The 17834-nt window shown below is 40.5% G+C and overlaps 1 protein-coding gene across 1 annotated transcript; it reads left to right on the top strand.

Annotated features, from left to right (window-relative positions):
• The first annotated feature begins 8706 nt into the window (after positions 1-8706).
• Positions 8707-17177, top strand: LOC149317912 (dynein light chain Tctex-type protein 2B-like). Its single transcript, XM_089508669.1, has 5 exons — positions 8707-8897; positions 9577-9710; positions 10399-10468; positions 12338-12401; positions 16676-17177. Exons 1-5 carry the CDS (start codon positions 8788-8790, stop codon positions 16721-16723), a joined length of 426 nt encoding a protein of 141 aa, XP_089364795.1. The 5' UTR covers positions 8707-8787; the 3' UTR covers positions 16724-17177.
• Positions 17178-17834: the final 657 nt, after the last annotated feature.

Raw genomic sequence — 17834 nt, 5'->3', positions numbered from 1 at the left:
TTTAAAGGAAACAGCAACATCCCAGAACAAATGCTTTGAAGCAGAGGAAGACCATAAAAGAAAAGGGAAGCAGTAGCCACATCTGCATATTTCAAGACCTACAAATACACGGTTGCGTTTGCAAACTTGCTGCGTTGGCACATCAAGGGGGCACAGCGCAGGGGATTTTTTTCTTTAAATGCCCATGCAGACAAGAGTCATGTAGGAAAGAAAAGATAAGAAAAGAAGAAAAGACTCGTTTTTCCCCTCTCATTCCTACATGGCCAGAAACTGATGAACCATTGTGTGAGAAGGCTTGACGAAAGTCTGCAATGTTACGATCAGCATGGAGAGAATTGTTCAAGAGGAATCATGTGTTGTTTTCTGTAAAGACAGAAATGAGATGGAAGTTTTCAGACAGTGTTGAAAATGTTGTAGAGAGTTGCCACTGGTCCATGTCAGCAGGATAGTGAAATCCACTCTGGGTTTTAGCCCAGACTTTAAAGGAGATACACAAAAGGCTTTATAGTTCAAAATAAAAGCTAGATGTGTTTACTGCTCCACCAACATAAGAACCCATCAGCTGACACTGGGTGAAGTTGATTTATTTGGTCATTTAAATTGATTTAATTAATTAATTACAATCCTACCTTTCTGTCAAGATGGGACTTAGGGAGGCTCACAAGGTAAGTTAACAGAAAACACAGTTAAAACAGTGGATACTACAAATGTTAAAAAATTAAATAAACAGCTTTAAGAGTTAAAGTATAATAATCATGATAAAAATACAGCACATCCCAGTTAAAAGATCTCCATTCATCACGTGATTAAAGAAATCATTATCTATTTAAGTCATTCATTTATTTCAAGATATTCTTAACTCATCTTTTTGTTTAAAAAAATAACAACAAAGGGAGCTAATGATAGAAATCTCTTTGAGGAAGATATGGAAAAAATATTTAAAGATATTTTAAAAACATTAAAAGACATTTCTTAAAAAGTGTAGTAAAAGTAAGGAAACCAAGTAGACTTGATATAGTATCCATTCTTTTAAGTGATCTCCTTCACAATAGTTTTTTAATGTCAAGCAGTGATTAGTTGTCAATTTTTAATACAACATTTAAAAAGTAACTTGTTTCATTGATAGTTGTGTTCGTTTTGTTACTATTAGCTGCTTTTTAGAAAAAATACACCCTCAGGATTGATAAAACATGAAAAAATATACTCAGAACACCTATAAAACTGAACTTTAAAGATAACTTGTAAACAACAACTAGTAGAAATCATTACATCCCTATTGATGATGTTACTTTTAACACTGCACTGTCTTTACCCCCCAAAAAGAGTAATTCATGCAGATCACTGTGCCATCGTAATGCATGACTTCCAATGTTTGGTCTCATTTCCCCCCAAAAGTAATTCACTACACATAGCTATGCAATTGTAACTTGCCCTTTCCAATGTTCAATTTCAAGGTGGCCAAAACATCGCTTTAGCAGCAGCATCACCTCAGCTCTATCTTACAAAATCGAAACGCAGTACGATAGGAAAATGCAGTAGATCAACCCTAAGCATGAGCACCCAAGAAAGCCCACTGGAAAATAACACTGTTTGACACCAAAGGCAAACAGAGAAGGAGCCCTTTGCCAACGCGGAAAAGACCTGAGTCTGACTCTAGGCTTATCCAGATGGGGAAAATAGTATCTGGAAGAATCATACAATCCTAGAGTTGGAAGAGACTCCAAGGGCCATCCAATCCAACCCCCTTCTTCTGCCATGCAGGAACTCACAATCCAGCAGACGGCCATCCAGCCTCTGTAAGAACCTCCAAAGAAGACACTCTACAACTCTCCAAGTCAGCAGCATCTTCCATTGTCAAACAGCTCTTACCGTCAGGAAGTTCTTCCTAATGTTTAGATGGAATCTCTTTCCCTGTAGCTTGAATCCATTACTCCGGGTCCTAGTCTCTGGGACAGCAGAAAATTAGCTTGCTCCATCCTCAGCAGGACATGCTTTCAAATATTTAACGATGGCTATCACATCACTCCTTAACCTTCTCTTCCCCAGGCTAAACATACCTAGTTCCCTAAACTGCTTCTCATTGGGGCTTGGTGGTTTCCAGACCTTTCACCATTTTGGTTGTCCTCCTCTGGACACACTCCTCAACATCCTTCTTGAATTGTGGTGCCCAGAACAGGACACAGGAATCCAGGTGAAGTCTGGCCAAAGCAGAATAGAGTGACACTTTTAATTCGCCCAGTCTAGACACTATACTTCCATTGATGCATCAAGAGTTTCCCGTTCTTTTTGGTTTGATTTGACTGCACATTGCCTGGTTTGCATCCAAACTCTTTCTTGAATTATCCTTTCCCCCTCCTTCTCCTCCCCTGTGTCCTTCCTCCTCTCCCTCCTATGATCATGTATCACATCTAGACGCAGGCAATATTTCAGATACTGATTTTCACACATTTTCACTGAGCCATCTTTACTACGGTTCAAGCGTTGGAGTCAAAGGAGTTTATCACATGGGAGGAATTTCTTTTAATTTTGAATGAAAAGAAAGTGGGGCCAAAACGCATTCACTTAAAGTCGTTAATTTAGTGCAATTACGTGAATGCTCATTGCATTCGAACTGGCTTCCCATTGCCCAAAAATAGCATGCCATTGCTCGAATTTGCGTGTAGCAGTCTATCATGCAATAACGTGAAACCCCATGATTGCATTTGGACTGGCTTACCATTGCCTGAATTTGTGTGTAGTGGGTTATCACGCAATAACGTTAAACCCCATGATTGCGTTCAGATTGCCATTGGATTATACTTCCAATTCATCTTGTCTGATAAACTAGTGTTAAGACACTTCAGAAATACAGCCGGCCCTCCATATCCATGGACCTTATCACACTAAACGAATCCCACTCATAAAAGGGATTTAAAAGTAGAAAAAACCCGCAAATACGGGATTTTTTTTAGATGCATTTGCACCAAATGGCAAAAATGCGAAAATAAAGCAAATGGAAAGTCGACAAAAACGACACCTTTTTACTTTGGGAAACTCACGGCAAAGAAGGAGGCAGCTTCAGGCCCATAGTCTAAAGAAAATAAATTTCCCCCTCCTGCTGCCTTTTTGTTTTAGATTACCCCACCAAGTATTACAGCAGGCACTCTCTTAGGCTTCATCTACACTGCAGAATTAATGCACTTTGAGACTGCTTTAACTGCCATGGTTCAAGGCTATGGAATTCTGAGATCTTTGGTTTTGTGATATATTTTCCATTCTCTGTTGGAGAGCTCTACTGCCACAACAAACTATAAATCCCAGGATTCTGTAGGATGGAACAGTAACAGTTAAAGCAGTGTCAAAAGACATTAATCTTGCAATTCTGAAAATCTGAGCCTCTGGAAGTTTCCCTCCCATAGCTTTAAGAGCTGCCCTCGCACATATCATTGGGGAGGTTCTGTGTAATACAGAGCAGATCCACACAGAAAGGGATGTATAGTCCTGCAACTGTCTCTGGGTGCGTCTACACTGTGGAAATAACATAGTTTAACACTACTTTAAGTGCTCTGGCTCCATCCTATGGAATCCTGGGATTTGTAGTTTTACAAGTCTTTCGCCTTCTCTGCCAAAGAATGCTGGCGTCTCACCAAACTACAAATCCCAGGATTCTGTTGGATGGAGCCATGGCAGTTGAAGTGGTGTCAAACTGCATTATTTCTACAGTGCAGATGCACCTTCTGTTTCTGTTCAAATTGTAAAAAGTGCTCCGTCTGCCAGATAAAAGTGAGTGGTGCGGTTAATAGGAAATGATTCGTAGCCTCTGCATCAGGCGCTTAATGATTTTTCTCGGGATCATTTGCATAACGCTCTCAAGTTTAGACCGTGGAGCATCAGAAGCTGTTGACGCTTTTTTTTTTTTGTTCAAAAGCACCTTGACAAAAAAAAAAGCCCCTACTTTTGAAAAGTATTTTCAGATTATTATTATTTTTCAGATGTCAGCTTCAGATTTGTCTGAATTATCAGCATGGCGGTTAGAAAGGAACGCATGCTGCTGAAAATAATAACACATAGCTGTGGTTCGTTGGAGTTGGAGGCAAATTATATGAAAACAAATCATATCAAAGCTGCAGTTTCTCTTTTCAGTTGCACAAATGAGGAAAGAAGAGTAGATTTGATACATCAGAGAAGAATATGGCAACCCCTGCCCAAACCTGGCTCCCGTCAAAGCATACTCTCTATTGCAGGAAGGATCTGTTTAGAGTTTAGACTAGGCTTGGATGGCAGTGGTCTCAGTATCAGTATTGCAAAGGGTGCATTTATACTGTAGTAATGATGCAGTTTGACACCACTTTAACTGCCATGGCTTTGTAATTACGTGGATTTGTAATTCGCTGAGGCACCAGCACTCTTTGGCAAAGAAGGCTAATGGCTTTGTCAAACTACAAATCCCAGGATTCCACAGGATGGAGATACAGTGCTTAAACTGGGGTCAAACTTTTATTTAAAGAAAGAAGTGGGCACCTTTAAATTTTTAGCAAGGATTTATTGTTTCGCTTCTGCCAGTCGCCAAGACTCACAAAAAAGTTGTTACTTCCCTGCCAGCTGTTACATAGCCAGGGCTCACCCTCCATTCTGCTCTGCACCCATCTTTCTGCCTAGAAGGGGGCTACATTAGATGATTTGCAAGGATTAATTGACTAACCCCCTTCTGCTATGCAGAAGTTCACTGTTATCATCATCATCATCATCATCATCATCATTTACACGCTGGGCTAGTTGGTGAGGCAGGCTTATCTGCTCTCCCCTTTTCTCTCTGTTTTTCTGTTCACACATGCTTAGTAATGGATTCTCAGGATGCATCTACTCACTGTAGTAATAATGCAGTTTGACACCACTTTAAGTGATGTAGCTCCATCCTATGGAATCCTGGGATTTGTAGTTTCACAAAATCTTTAGCCTTCTCTGCCAAAGAAGGCTGGTGCCTCCTAAAACTACCAATCCCAAGATTTTGTAGGATGGAGCCATTGCAATTAAAGTGGTATCCAACTGCATTATTTCTACAGCATAGCTACACCTGTCCAACACTCACACTCCTCCTCCTCCTCCACCACTATTTATTTTAGGGATCACTGACTGAGGATTTGAACCTTGATCTCCCAGAGTCCATCACATTGACTCTGTCTTACACCGACACTGCCCTAAGGTTTTCTTGGTGTTACTATCCTATAGCCCTCCTTCACTGTCCTTTTCTCACATCTGTACATGGTGATGGGGAATACAATGGCTTGGACAATTCTAACCTTAGTGCTCAGTTGCATACCTTTGCTCTTTAGGACTTTATTGAGTACCTTCACAGCTGCCCTTCCCATTCCTTCTTCTGATTTCTTGTCCGCAGTCTCCATCCTGATCAATGTTTGATCTGAGATATGTGAAATCTTTATTTTGATTTCCTTATTATCTACGTTGAATTTATGTAGATCCTCCATGGTCATTATTTTTGTTTTCTTTATGTAACTAATTAAACTAAACTCAGTTAGAAATACTCTAACAAAAATGGAACTTGGTTAAATTTATTTTAACTTGTATTCACACTGCCCTGTTATAACCGGTTGACCGTCCACACTGCCCAAATATAATGGGTTAACTGCTCTAGATCCATCCTGTGGAATCCTGGAGACTGTGGTTTTGAGACAATGGAAGAGGATAACAAATAGTTAATATTAAACTATGAGAAAGGACATGGCGTGGTAAAGTATCAGTTTGTTGTGGTGATATACATAAAGGAGGCTTCTCTTCTGTTGTTGTTGTGTGCCTTCAAGACATTTCAGACTTATGGTGACCCTATGGCAAACCATGCAGTTTCCTCGGCCAGGTTCGTTCAGAGGTTTGCCACTGCCTTCTCCTGAGGCTGAGAGAGTGTAATTTACCCACGGTCACCCAGTGGGTTTCATGGCTGAGCTGGGAATCGAACCCTGGTCTCCAGAGTTGTAGTCCCAACACTACAACCACTATGCCATGCTGGCTCTCTAGACTTCTACTAATACAGTTAAGGGAATTCTAAGTCCCTCAACAAAGTACAAATCCCAGGGTTCCATAGGAAGAAGCCATAGCAACTAAGGTGCTCCCAAAAGGAGCACTATACTTGTACAGCGTGGAAACACCTTTAGCTAACTGAATTAAATTAAGATTGTAGCATTAACCTAATTCCCAATTTAAGTTTGGTAATTATGTCATTAAATGACAGACTGTTCTAAAAACTACTGTAGTTTCATATTTCCCACTGCGTTTTCCCCCAGAGTTGAATTTTCCAAAACCGTGTCATGCTTTTTGTTAAATTAGTTTTTTCTGTGTGTCTTGTCCTGCATTGTTTTAAAAACTTTTTTAAAACTTAGGAAGAGATGAATTGAACAGACCTAGGCAGAAAAACACGATTGCCTTTTTCCATCTGAGGTTTTGCAAGAAGACCAAAGAGAAGAGAACAACAGATAAGAGGTAGTACTTTTTTCCTCCTCTTGAGTTCCTACCTGATAGCATCTCTCTAGCTACTCAGCAGGTTTTGGCCAAAGCTGTTTGCCATGCCATTTTGGCATTTGAGTAAAAGGAAAACAAAAAAATTGCTTGTACTATTGAAAGCTTCATCAGAACAACTGTAACACACTCAGTTGAGATTCCTGGGCTGATAAGATCCCCTGCACCTGATTCTTTCCACAAAACGTTAAAGAGTGGGTGTGCGTGGCGCTGAGGAGATGCGTCACTGTGCAAAATGGATGCGGCAGCAAGTTGAGATGGCAGGTTTTTCTGAGCTCAGAAGGTTTATTTTTAAAAATAAAAAACAGTTATACTTAAACAGCTACATCTGCCCCATGTCTCTGCCTTCAAATAACCTTTTATCTTAAGGTGACCCCATGAATCTCATAGGGTTTTCCAAGGCAAATATACTCAGAGGTGGCTTTTGCCATTGCCTTCCTCTGAAATAGAGCCAACATAACCTGGGCTGTTGACATATCTCTGAATATTAAAATGAGGATCGTCCAAGCCATTGTATTCCCCCTCACCATGTGCAGATGTGAGAGTTGGATGGTGAAGAAAGTGGATAGAAAGAACGGCAGCTCAATGCAAAGTCAAAGGCTTCAAGTCAATTAATTTGAGATGTGGAGGTGAGGGTACCATGGATAGCCAGGAAGACAAACAAATGGGTCCTTGACTAGATCAAGCCGGAAATCCCCCTGGAAGCCAAGATGAGGTTGTCATATGTTGGCCACCTCATGAGAAAGAAAAGACAGTGATGCTAAGAAAGGTGGAAGGGAGTAAAAAGAGAGGACGGCCACATGCCACACGGTTAGAACTGATCAAGGAGGATATGGCCCTGGGCCTGCAGGACCTGAGCAAAATGGTTTCAGAGAAGGGGTCTTGGAGATGTCTCTTCCACTCACTCACAAACCACAAGGTTGCGAGTTCAATACTAGTCAAGGGCTCAGGCTCGACCCAGGCTTGCATTCTTCTGAGGAAGTTGCTAAAATGAGTGCCCAGATTGTTGGGGCAATTAGATTACAGTTGCAAACTGCTTAGAGACTGCTTAGGTAGTATGAAGTGGTATATAAATGAAGCTGCCGCTACTATACTTCTATTGATGCAGGCTATAATCGCATTGGCCATTTTAGCTGCTGCATCACACTGTTCACTCATATTCAACTTGTGGTCTACTTGGACTCCGAGATCCCTTTCGCACGTATAAGTCTTAAGCCAGGTGTCCCCCATAATCCTATATCTGTGCATTCCATTTTTTCTGCCTAAGTGCAATACACCATATTCCAGGTGAGGCCTGTCCAACGTCATTCTGTGGCAGCCTCTCTGTCCTTTTTTCTGTCTCTAAGGTGAACTGGCACTGGAAGTAGCGCTCCCTGGCCGGTCACTATGGCAACTGTGCCAGGAGACAAAATGGCGGAGCTTCCGCAGACTCCAGAGAAGCTGGTTTAAGGGCTTCATGGTGTGACTTGGAGGCCTTTCATTCATGTGGTGTCAATTAATTGAAGTCGGCGTTCAGCATCAACAAGGCTTCTCCAGTTTCCACTCTCACAGTCCTACGTTCAATCTGTATAAATCTATAAATCTATATGTATCTATTTAAGCGCTCTATAAATAAAACTGAATAATAATAATGATGATGATGATGATGAAGATTTTATTATATCCCACCCTTCTCCAAATATAGGGACTCAACCTGTTTTGTGTGTGTATGTGTGTGTGTGAGTGTGTGCACGCACACACACACACACACACATATACATATATATATATGTATACATACAAATTTATACATACATATATACATATACACATACCTATATATACACATATATACATAAATATACATATATAATTGTATATATATATATATATATATATATATATACACACACACACATATCTACATACACACACACGTGTGTGTGTGTGTGTGTGTGTGTGTGTGTGTGTGTGTGTGCAATTTTCCCTCGGAAGTTCCATCTTCGCGTACCTCTCTATTATATTTCCTATCTCTATGGTGGACTGATACCGGAAGTCGCGTCACATGTGGCCGGAAGCTACTTGCTCGTCGCCTTGGTGACGGCGTGGGGGGTAGCCAAAACGGCCAACCCCAGCTGCCTATTTTTCTTGCTTATGGATCTGCGTAATTTTTCCCGGAAGTTCTGCGTTTGTGGTTCTCTATAGTTTTACTATCTCTAGAGTAAACTGGAACCGGACGTAGATGCTCTTGAGAGCGGAAGCGGGCCTCTGGTCGCCTAGGCGACGGCGTGGGGACTCAAAATGGCGGAGCCCTTGGCCTCTACTACCGCAGAGGGCCCTTCCATTTCCCGGCCGAGCAGCTCTGCCTTCGCCCCCCACACCTACAGCCTCCGGCCGGCCTTCCTCCACAAGTCCGGGCTTTTCCTTTTCTGTTTACTTAGGCTGCATCCACACTGGAGAAATAACCCGGTTTGGCACCGCTTTAACTCTATCTGGCTCAACGGCTATGGAATTCTGGGAGTTGGAGCCCACAACAGACTCCAACTCCCAGAATTCCATAGCCTTTGAGCCAGACAGCAAGTTAAAATAATAAATCCAAGTTCATTACTTGAAACATCATAAAGTAACAAACATTCAGCCACAATACAATGCAATACAATGCAATGCAGGTGGAAAGCAAAATCAATGGCAAATATAATTCATCTTTGATTCAATTCCTCATGAAACACAATAAAGTTACATTAAGTCTAATTTATTTCCACACTCATCAAATAACCTTGTATTATTGTATATATCGAAGCTAGGAATCATTCATCAACCTTCCATTCATCTGTTTTCTTTACTATCTGCCTTACCTTTTATTTTCTTCTCCCCACTTTTCTTTTCCTCATTCTTCCCTTGTAATGCCCTACAATGTGTGCTCTTTGTATGTTTTAAACTGTATTGTTCATTCGTATCGTGAACCACTTTCAGTCCCAGTTTTGCTTTGGGTGTGAGTCATGAATCAGATATCTCTCATCCCTGTTGTATTTGGCAAATGGTAAAGGAAAGACTTAGTCTCAAAGCTCTTGTCTTTATGTTTTCTATTAGATTCCGCACAGCTACAGTGAAAGACTGCATCCATGAAGTTCTGAAGGAGCAACTGGCCACTGTACAGTACTCCCCTGAAGAAATCCCAATACTTACCAAGTTCCTATCAGAGACCATCAGAGACAAACTGAAGGGTAATAAGATGCCTTTTTCTTCCTACATCTTCGTTTCTCACATTCTCACACATGGCCAAACATTTGAGGTTGCTATTTAGACCACATCTCAAATAAATTAATTCTCTTCCTATCTGCTATTTACCTAACATTTGACGTCCAGCAGTTCTGGGCACCACAATTCAAAAAGGATGCTGAGAAACTAGATCATGTCCAAAGGAGGGCGACTAAAATGGTGAAGGGTCTGGAAACCATGAAGCCCTATGAGGAACGCCTTAGGGAGCTGGGGATGTTTAGACTGGAGAAGAGAAGGTTAAGAGGTGATATGAGAGCCCTGTTTAAATATTTGAAGGAAAGTCATATTGAGGAGGGAGAAAGCTTGTTTTCTGCTGCTCCAGAGAACAGGCCCAGGAACAATGGATCCAAGCTGCAGGAAAAGAGATTCCACCTCAACATTAGGAGGAACTTCCTGACAGTAAGAGCTGTTTGACAGTGGAAAACACTTCCTTGGAGAATGGTGCAGTTTTCTTTTTTGAAGGTTTTTAAACAGAGGCGGACTGGCCATCTCTCAGGGATGCTTTGATATGGATTTCCTGCATGGCAGAATGGGGTTGGACTGGATCGCCCTTGTGGTCACTTCCAACTCTGTGATTCTGTGATGTGGCAAAATTGCCCTCTTCTACCTCATCATTTTTCTTTTCCTTTTTAGAGAAAGGATTTCACAGATATAAAATGGTGGTGCAAGTGGTGATTGGAGAGCAAAGAGGTGAAGGAGTTAAGTAAGTTGGTCTCCATGCGTCCCATATCATCAAGATTGTAATTCTTTTCCAATACATGTATTATTTCAGTTGTGAGATTACAGATCTGGACATTGCTTTGCCTTTATCCTGAGCATTTCATCCTGAGCATTCTGCAAACAACAGAGGTATCACATAGCTTCTAAAACCTTAAAACTATGTTGTGTTCCCATTTATGTTACATGCCTTTAATTGACTAAACTGGAACTAGCAAGATCAGATTCATATTTCATAGTTGCAGCAGTATACCTTATTTTCTCTTCTCTGTTTGTGAGTTGGGGTTTCAAATGTATCCATACAAATTACCTCATATAGGCACAGTACACACTGTCTGCAAAAGGCAGGCTGGAGCCGCCACTCATTGCTGTGCAGCGTTACTGCAGCACCCAAATGTCATGGTGCCGCTGTGCAGCAAAAAAACGTGCGAAAGCAGCTCCAGTTTGCTGTGACATTGCGATGCCACAAACTCTATAGGATGGTACGGTTACAGTGCAGCTGCACTGTGCCATTTGGATGCGGTGCAGCTGCGATGTCACGATGCGTGCAACGTGTGGGCGGGGCCACGCAATCATGGTGCCCCCCACACGTACTAGGGTTAGGGACCGTGCAGTTGCCGCACAGTCCCTAACCCTAAAACCAGCATCAGCAAGGCGCAGAAGAGCAGCCTGTACTGCGCCATAATTAACGTTCTTCTTTCCTACAAGAAATTTTCCACATTGGAGATGGAAGTGTTAATCATTCATTGTGATCCGTCCATGCTTGTTGTTATGTGCTGTCAAGTTGCTTCAGCCTTACGGCAGATTCTGCAGATTAATACAGTTACAGTATATTTTTGAATGGCACTACACTGTTACAGCACTATTATTCCATTTAACTGCTATAGCTGCCTCCTGTGGGATCCTGGGATTTGCAGTTTAGGGAAAGGCATTTAGACTTTTTAGCCAGAACACTTAGGTCTCACTAAACTACAAACCCCAGGTTTCCACAGGAGGCAGCTATGGTAGTTAAAGTGGAATAATAGTACTGTAACAGTATAGCGTGATAAGAGAACATCACTTGCCCAAGGTGGGCAAGTAGGTTTCCTTGGCCAAGTGGAGATTTGAACCCTAGTCTCCTACTGTCCTAGTCCAGCTCTTAAACCACTACATCATGCTGGCTCTCGTGTAAGAATTTAATTCAAAGTGCAATTCCAATACTTTGCAACTTAGTTCAGCATTGTAATAAATTCACATGCATTGCGTTACTTCAGCATGATTATAACAAAGTATTCTCTCTTATTTGGGGGATTGCATCAGTGAGCCACACTGAAGACAGTGTATATCTTCTGGCTCAGTCACCTAGAGGGTTGTCTGAACCCTAACTGCTGTAGATATAACAGCTTTCCACTCTCTTAACATTAAATGTTCCAGTGTTTTCTCCCCAGTGAAGCTCTGACTATTGTTTGACAATTGATAACATTTGCTTTCTGTATAAATTCCTTGATGCTTTTGGAGGACAGTGCTTTGATGGAAACTTTTTTTCACACAAAACACCTTTTTCCCTCTTTTTATGCCAGCTGCATCCTGAATTGCTTTCCACATTCTGTCCATTTGCAGTTCTTCTCTGTGAATTTTAGAAATGTCTTTCAAGTTGTTTTCTATTCTGGACACTTTTTCTATACTCTGAATATCATTAATTGCCATTCTGGATGAGAGACCTCCAAGTTACCTTGAAATCAATAGCACATGTTTAACTTTTCCGTATTATAGCTGACAAAGAATCATTCTAACTTTTCAGGTGAAATGAACACTGTTCAAATAGGAATAACTGACTCTGAACAATTAATGGATGCATCTTTTTTTGTTTCTCCAGCATGGCTGCCCGATGCTTCTGGGATGCAGACACTGACAACTATGCTCAGGACGTTTTTATTAATGTAAGTGCTTTGCCATTTTTGTCAAGTGCTTTCCAAGTTCAAAAAATTCAGGGAAAATGTATTCTGATTCCTTGAACAAGCCAAAGGGATTGAGCTTTGCCCACTGGTAAAATTCATGTTCGTCATTAGTTATGCAGCACTGTAAGGCTGCGTATATAGGCATAAGCTGCCTATAGATATGGAGTGAGGTTTGTGGATGGTCACAGCAGTTACATCCAGCTAACAGCAGCATAAACAAAGTTGTGCATGCAGAGTGACATATGTTGTAATTGTACAGTCAGGTGTCACCCATGCACTTCATTTATCTACATATGTTACACTATAATGGTGTTTGATGTAGTGGTTGTGTAATGCAGACTGTGCTCTCCTGATCTGATGTAGGAGGTTGGCCTAAAAATATACAATACTTCAACAGAGGTGGACAGACTTCAAGCTTGTAGGGTCAGTTTTGTTTTCCAATTGAATATTGTTTTATTTATTGTTAATTGTTTGACTGCCTTTTTAATGGTTTTTTTCTTTTAGATAATGAAAACTTAATAAAGATTATTTTTAAAAAATCACTCACCAAAGTCAGGAATAAACTAGCAGACAAGAAGTGTTTTATTTTATTTATATGCCACCTTTCTCCTGTGCTGGTACCCAAAGCTGCTTCCATAACACATTAAAAAACATAGGAAATCATGCACTTAGAGTATAGAAACAGAGCTAAGTTCACTTTGTTTCATCCTTGTTTAGGATGCCTGGGCAAGTTTATTGCGGGAGCTGATTTCAAGCATTTGGAAGACAGAGGCCTGGAACATACAGGCCAAAAGAAACGGCTTCTGGCTGCTTTGGAGGCATGGTATTTAAATGATACACATCCCCAAAGCAGCTGGAAGCCATGCCAAGGCTGGGGAAAGGAGTCCGGCCTTGCAAAAAGAAGTTGATCTAAACTGACCCCTGCACGGCACAGGTTGGAACCTGCAGCGGTGGCCCGCTTTGGGAGAGAGCCATGTGGTCCCAGCAGTCACAGTGTGATTGTGGCCAGAGGCTGCTCCTTCCCATCTGTCTGCTTCACTGCAGACACACTTCTTGATCTATCCCAAATCACCCCAAATTTACCAGTAGATCCAGAGTTCCCATTTGCCCATCTCTGTTTTACAGTTATGCAAAATCAAAAGGACAGGTTGGTGCCTCAAATAATTTGGAGTTTAATTTTGAAGGTGCAAAATTTTGAATGAAAAGAGCACCTAAAATGAGTAGGGGGTGGAGCAGTTTTCCCTGGTCAGGAAAGTTTATAACATTGGGCTGCTTAGCTTAGAAAAAAGATGGGTAAGAAACAAGGGTCAAATTATACATAGCATAGAGAAAAAAGGGAACAGTTTTTCTTCTTTTCTCATAGCAATGACAGCCATGGCCATCCAGAAAAACTGGATGAGGATTTGAATGGGGATTAGAGAAATTCATGGAGGAGAAGACTATTGGCACTCACAACGTAATACCTGCAGGATCAGAGATGTGCTTGATTAGAATGCTAGTTGCCATAGGACAGTAAAGGGAATGGACTGTTGTCTTGCTTTGGGGACTTTGTTTGGGCATCTGTCTTGTTCCTGTGGGAGGTAGACTAAATGTGCTGAGCTAGATAGACCTTTGCTCTGATCCAGATTCAGTGCTCCTTTTATGTTCTTAAGAGATTCATGTAAGCAAATGAATTTCTTCTGCAGGCTCATTTTATTTGAGGATGAAGATCGAGATCTAGGTTAATATCTGAAAGACCATTTCTCGCTTCCCTATCCAACTGTAGTGTTAATATCTGCAGAGGAGGGCTTTCCCTCAGTGGCTGCCCCCAGACTGTGGAATTTATGCTCATGGGAGGCCTAGTTGGTCTCATTTCAGCTCTCTTTCTGACAACAGGAAAGAAAGAAGATCTTTTTATACAAGCAGGCCTTTTACATTTATGTAGCAATCATTGGTATGAAATGCTGTTTTTTATCTTTTATTTTATTACTATACTTTAAATGTGTTTTTAACCGTTAACCCTGTTTTTAAAGTTAATATTGTTGTTTTAATTTATTGTAAGCCAACTTGGGTTCCATCCCAAGTGAAAGGTGGGATAGAAATTCAATTAATTAATAGACATAGCTGTGTTAGTCTGGAAAATCAGTGTGTGAAAGGATCTTGTATCGCCTTTGAGACTAATTGAAAGAAAGAAGCTGGTAGCTTGAGCTTTTGTAAACTTGATTTCATCTATTTTGTAGTCTACGAAAGCTCATGCTACCACCTTCTTTCAGTTAGTCTCAAAGGTGCTACAAGATGCATACCAATAGGCTAAAGCCTTTACAGAAGAGGGGGATTTTGAAGAGAGATGTTTAAAAAAGAGAGAGTAGTACTACAGAGGCCTTTTTTTCCCAATGATCAAATTATAGTGATATCTTTGGGCCAACCAGAAATGTCACAGTCAAGAGCTAGCTTTTGAATTTGCCATACTGGCTGTGTAATAAAACAGTGAGAGGGGGAGCAAATGTTAGGTGTCATTATGATGTCCTAAAATCTTCAAGTAAGAGTATTACGATGCAGCACATGAGTCCATAATTAGACTCATAATTGGGTTAATGCTGCTGAACTTCACAGGAACGATGGAGCTGCTGTGGAAGGAAGTTTCAAGGAATATGGGAAAAACTGAGAAGCAATGTGACTCTGTAAAGAAGGGAGAAAGGGGAGAGAAGTAATTACAGAGTCGGAGCAGAAGGGTCCATAGTAAGGAGCAAGCAGCACATCAGACACAGAAAGATGGCGAAACACAAAGAGCCAGCTACTCTGAAAGGACTATCAGCACTTGCTGTGGCTGTCGTGTCTTTCTGGCACACGTATCCAGGATGTCGCGAAAACCTTGCCAAAACTCATCAAGGGCACAGATCAGAAATTGCAAATAGATGTCATTACATCATTAGGTTGGTGGAGGAGTAGGTGTTCCTTCAGGTGACATACTCCTAAGCCATGTTGTGGCTTAAATTTGAACCTTTCCAACTCCCATCCCCAGCATTTGAGATTTCACCAGGCAAAATTCATATAGTTTAAGCTGATCTCGCTTATAAATCCTTGGTTACATCTGTATTGCAGAATTAATCCAGTTTGACACCTTAACTGCCAGGGCTTCATCCTATGGGATCCTGGGATTTGTAGTTTGCTGTGGCTCCAGAGCTCTCTGACAGAGAAGGCTGAATGTCTTGCAAAACTACAATTCCAAGAATTCTGTAGTACTGAGTTATGGCAGTTTCTGCAGGGCAGATGCAGCCCTAGAAACTTGACTTCCAGCTGGTAATAGTGGAGCGGGAGGACTAACTTTCACTAATTCATGGAAGATCAACCAGAGAACTTTCATTTTGATCTCCAGTGGCTCCCCAGTAAAGGGGACCCTGAGGGGGTTTCATTTGGACCAGGACTCCAGTATTTAGCACCTGTTTTTGGACTTTGTTTGGAACTAAGAGTGTGGAAAATACTGAGGGGGGTAGCAAAATCACCGCTACCACGTTTCTTGCTGCCATTCTTAAGGAACAGCCAAGTTCAGCCACCAGATTTTTAAAGACTCCAAAGAAAATACTATTTATGTATATTTTTTCTCAGTCTAAGTGGGATTGGATATTTTCCTGTTTTGTTTTTTGTTGGTTTTTGCTCTTTGTTTGCTCTCTCAATGTAAAATAAGCAATATACTACATCATGGAAATGGGTTTTTAAAAGAAGTAAGGCTGGTGATTTTGTTTACTATTATTAGATATTAAAGAATAATATCTTTGTTCGAACCTTACACAAACTGGCTATTTTGTGGAGACATATGGATTTAAGTTATTAGATGCAGAACTTATTATTTTTTATTTTATATCTATCTAAAACAAAAGAATCCGAAGCTAGACTTTAAAGCAGAGGAAAGAAACTTTTCTTTTTTCAAAAAAACTACTGCAGAGACCCTCTTTTTGCTTGTTACCTTGTTATTGTGTGCCTTCAAGTCCTTTCTGACTTATGACATCCCTAAAGTGAACTTACCACCGGTTTTCTTGGCAAGATTTTTTCAGAAGGGGCTCACCTTTGCCTTCTTCTGAGGTTGAATGTGACTTGCCCCAAGTCACCCAGTGGGTTTCCATGGCTGAGCGGACACTCAAACCATGGTCTCCTAGGGCCCTGGTGCTAGTACACCATGCTGTGTCTTTTTTGTTACTGCAAATGAAATCAAAATTCATGCTTTTGCTCCCCTATATGGCATTTTCACTCACTGGTTTTGCTCTCCATCATTTCCCCAGGACAGCCTCTTCTGTGTGGCCATTGCTTTTGGCTGTTACTTCTACTAGTGCTGATGAAAAGTTCAAAGAATAGAGGCTGCTTCTTCAGAGACATCAAGGGAGCCAAGCTCGAATCTGAAGCTATACTGCACATTTTTTTAAAAAATTAACAGATGTACAAATAATAATATTTTTCTACATAACACTCATAAGGTGTCAGATGCTACTTCTAAGGCTGCTCTTGTATGTAGATAAAGTATTCTGAGGAAGCCCTGCTTGAAGTGAATTGGTTAATGATCTTGTGCAGCTCTTGTTCATTATACAACACTTGCTTGTAGAACCTCTTTCTGCATTTGCTGCTATATTTATGTGTAACTCTTCTTTGAGCTTGGTGCAGAATGGACATTACCAACAATTGACAATACTCACTCCAGATGCATTGCTTGTCTTGCCAAGCTAAATCCATGTCAATGATGAATATACTAGAATTGTGGCAAAAATTGTAATATACTGTAATTATTGACCAGTGTTTACTTTTGTGTGAATTCTGTTCCCAATGCAGTCCTGAAAATTTCTTATCTTTCTGACTTCATAAATTTACATTCTCCTTGCACATTCTATTTTTTCCTATAAGGACAAAAATTTAAGTAACATGTAGATTCTATTCTAACTCACCATTTCACTGCTAGATATAATAATAAACCTACTTGTTGGAATCATATTTCTTTACCAAGAACACGTAAATACTATTTAAATTTAGGGATGCCACTTAAAATATAGAAATATTAGGTAATGTATTAAAAGTGCATAGAAGTTTTTTTTGTAAAAAAATTTGAAAAGCGAAGCCATTTTGGCACACATTGATTGATTGGTTGATAGCCCACCTTTTGCCCTATGCAGGATCCATGCCTATTATAGTAGGCATTGCCTAGAAGAAACATTCTCTATGAGAAAAATTAATGTACTTGTCATGGATCATTGTCAGATTAGACATCAAAACACTTTATTTATTTGAGTAATCAAATGTTTTATCTTGCCTTAGAACTTACATATGAGTGTCCAAAGGATTTAATACCCATTATTAGTAAGTCGGGAATGGCTGATACAGCCATTCCCGTCTTACTAATAATGTGTATTAAACTGGCTGTGATTCTGGAAATTATAGTTTAAAGTGTTAAAA

Source organism: Sceloporus occidentalis, unplaced genomic scaffold (genome assembly GCF_023333645.1).
Source record: "Sceloporus occidentalis isolate IW3139 unplaced genomic scaffold, rSceOcc1.0.p SCAF_2, whole genome shotgun sequence".
Taxonomy (NCBI): Eukaryota; Metazoa; Chordata; class Lepidosauria; order Squamata; family Phrynosomatidae; genus Sceloporus; species Sceloporus occidentalis.
The sequence above is the reverse complement of the archived record's forward strand: the minus strand, read 5'-3'. Positions and strand labels throughout refer to the sequence as shown.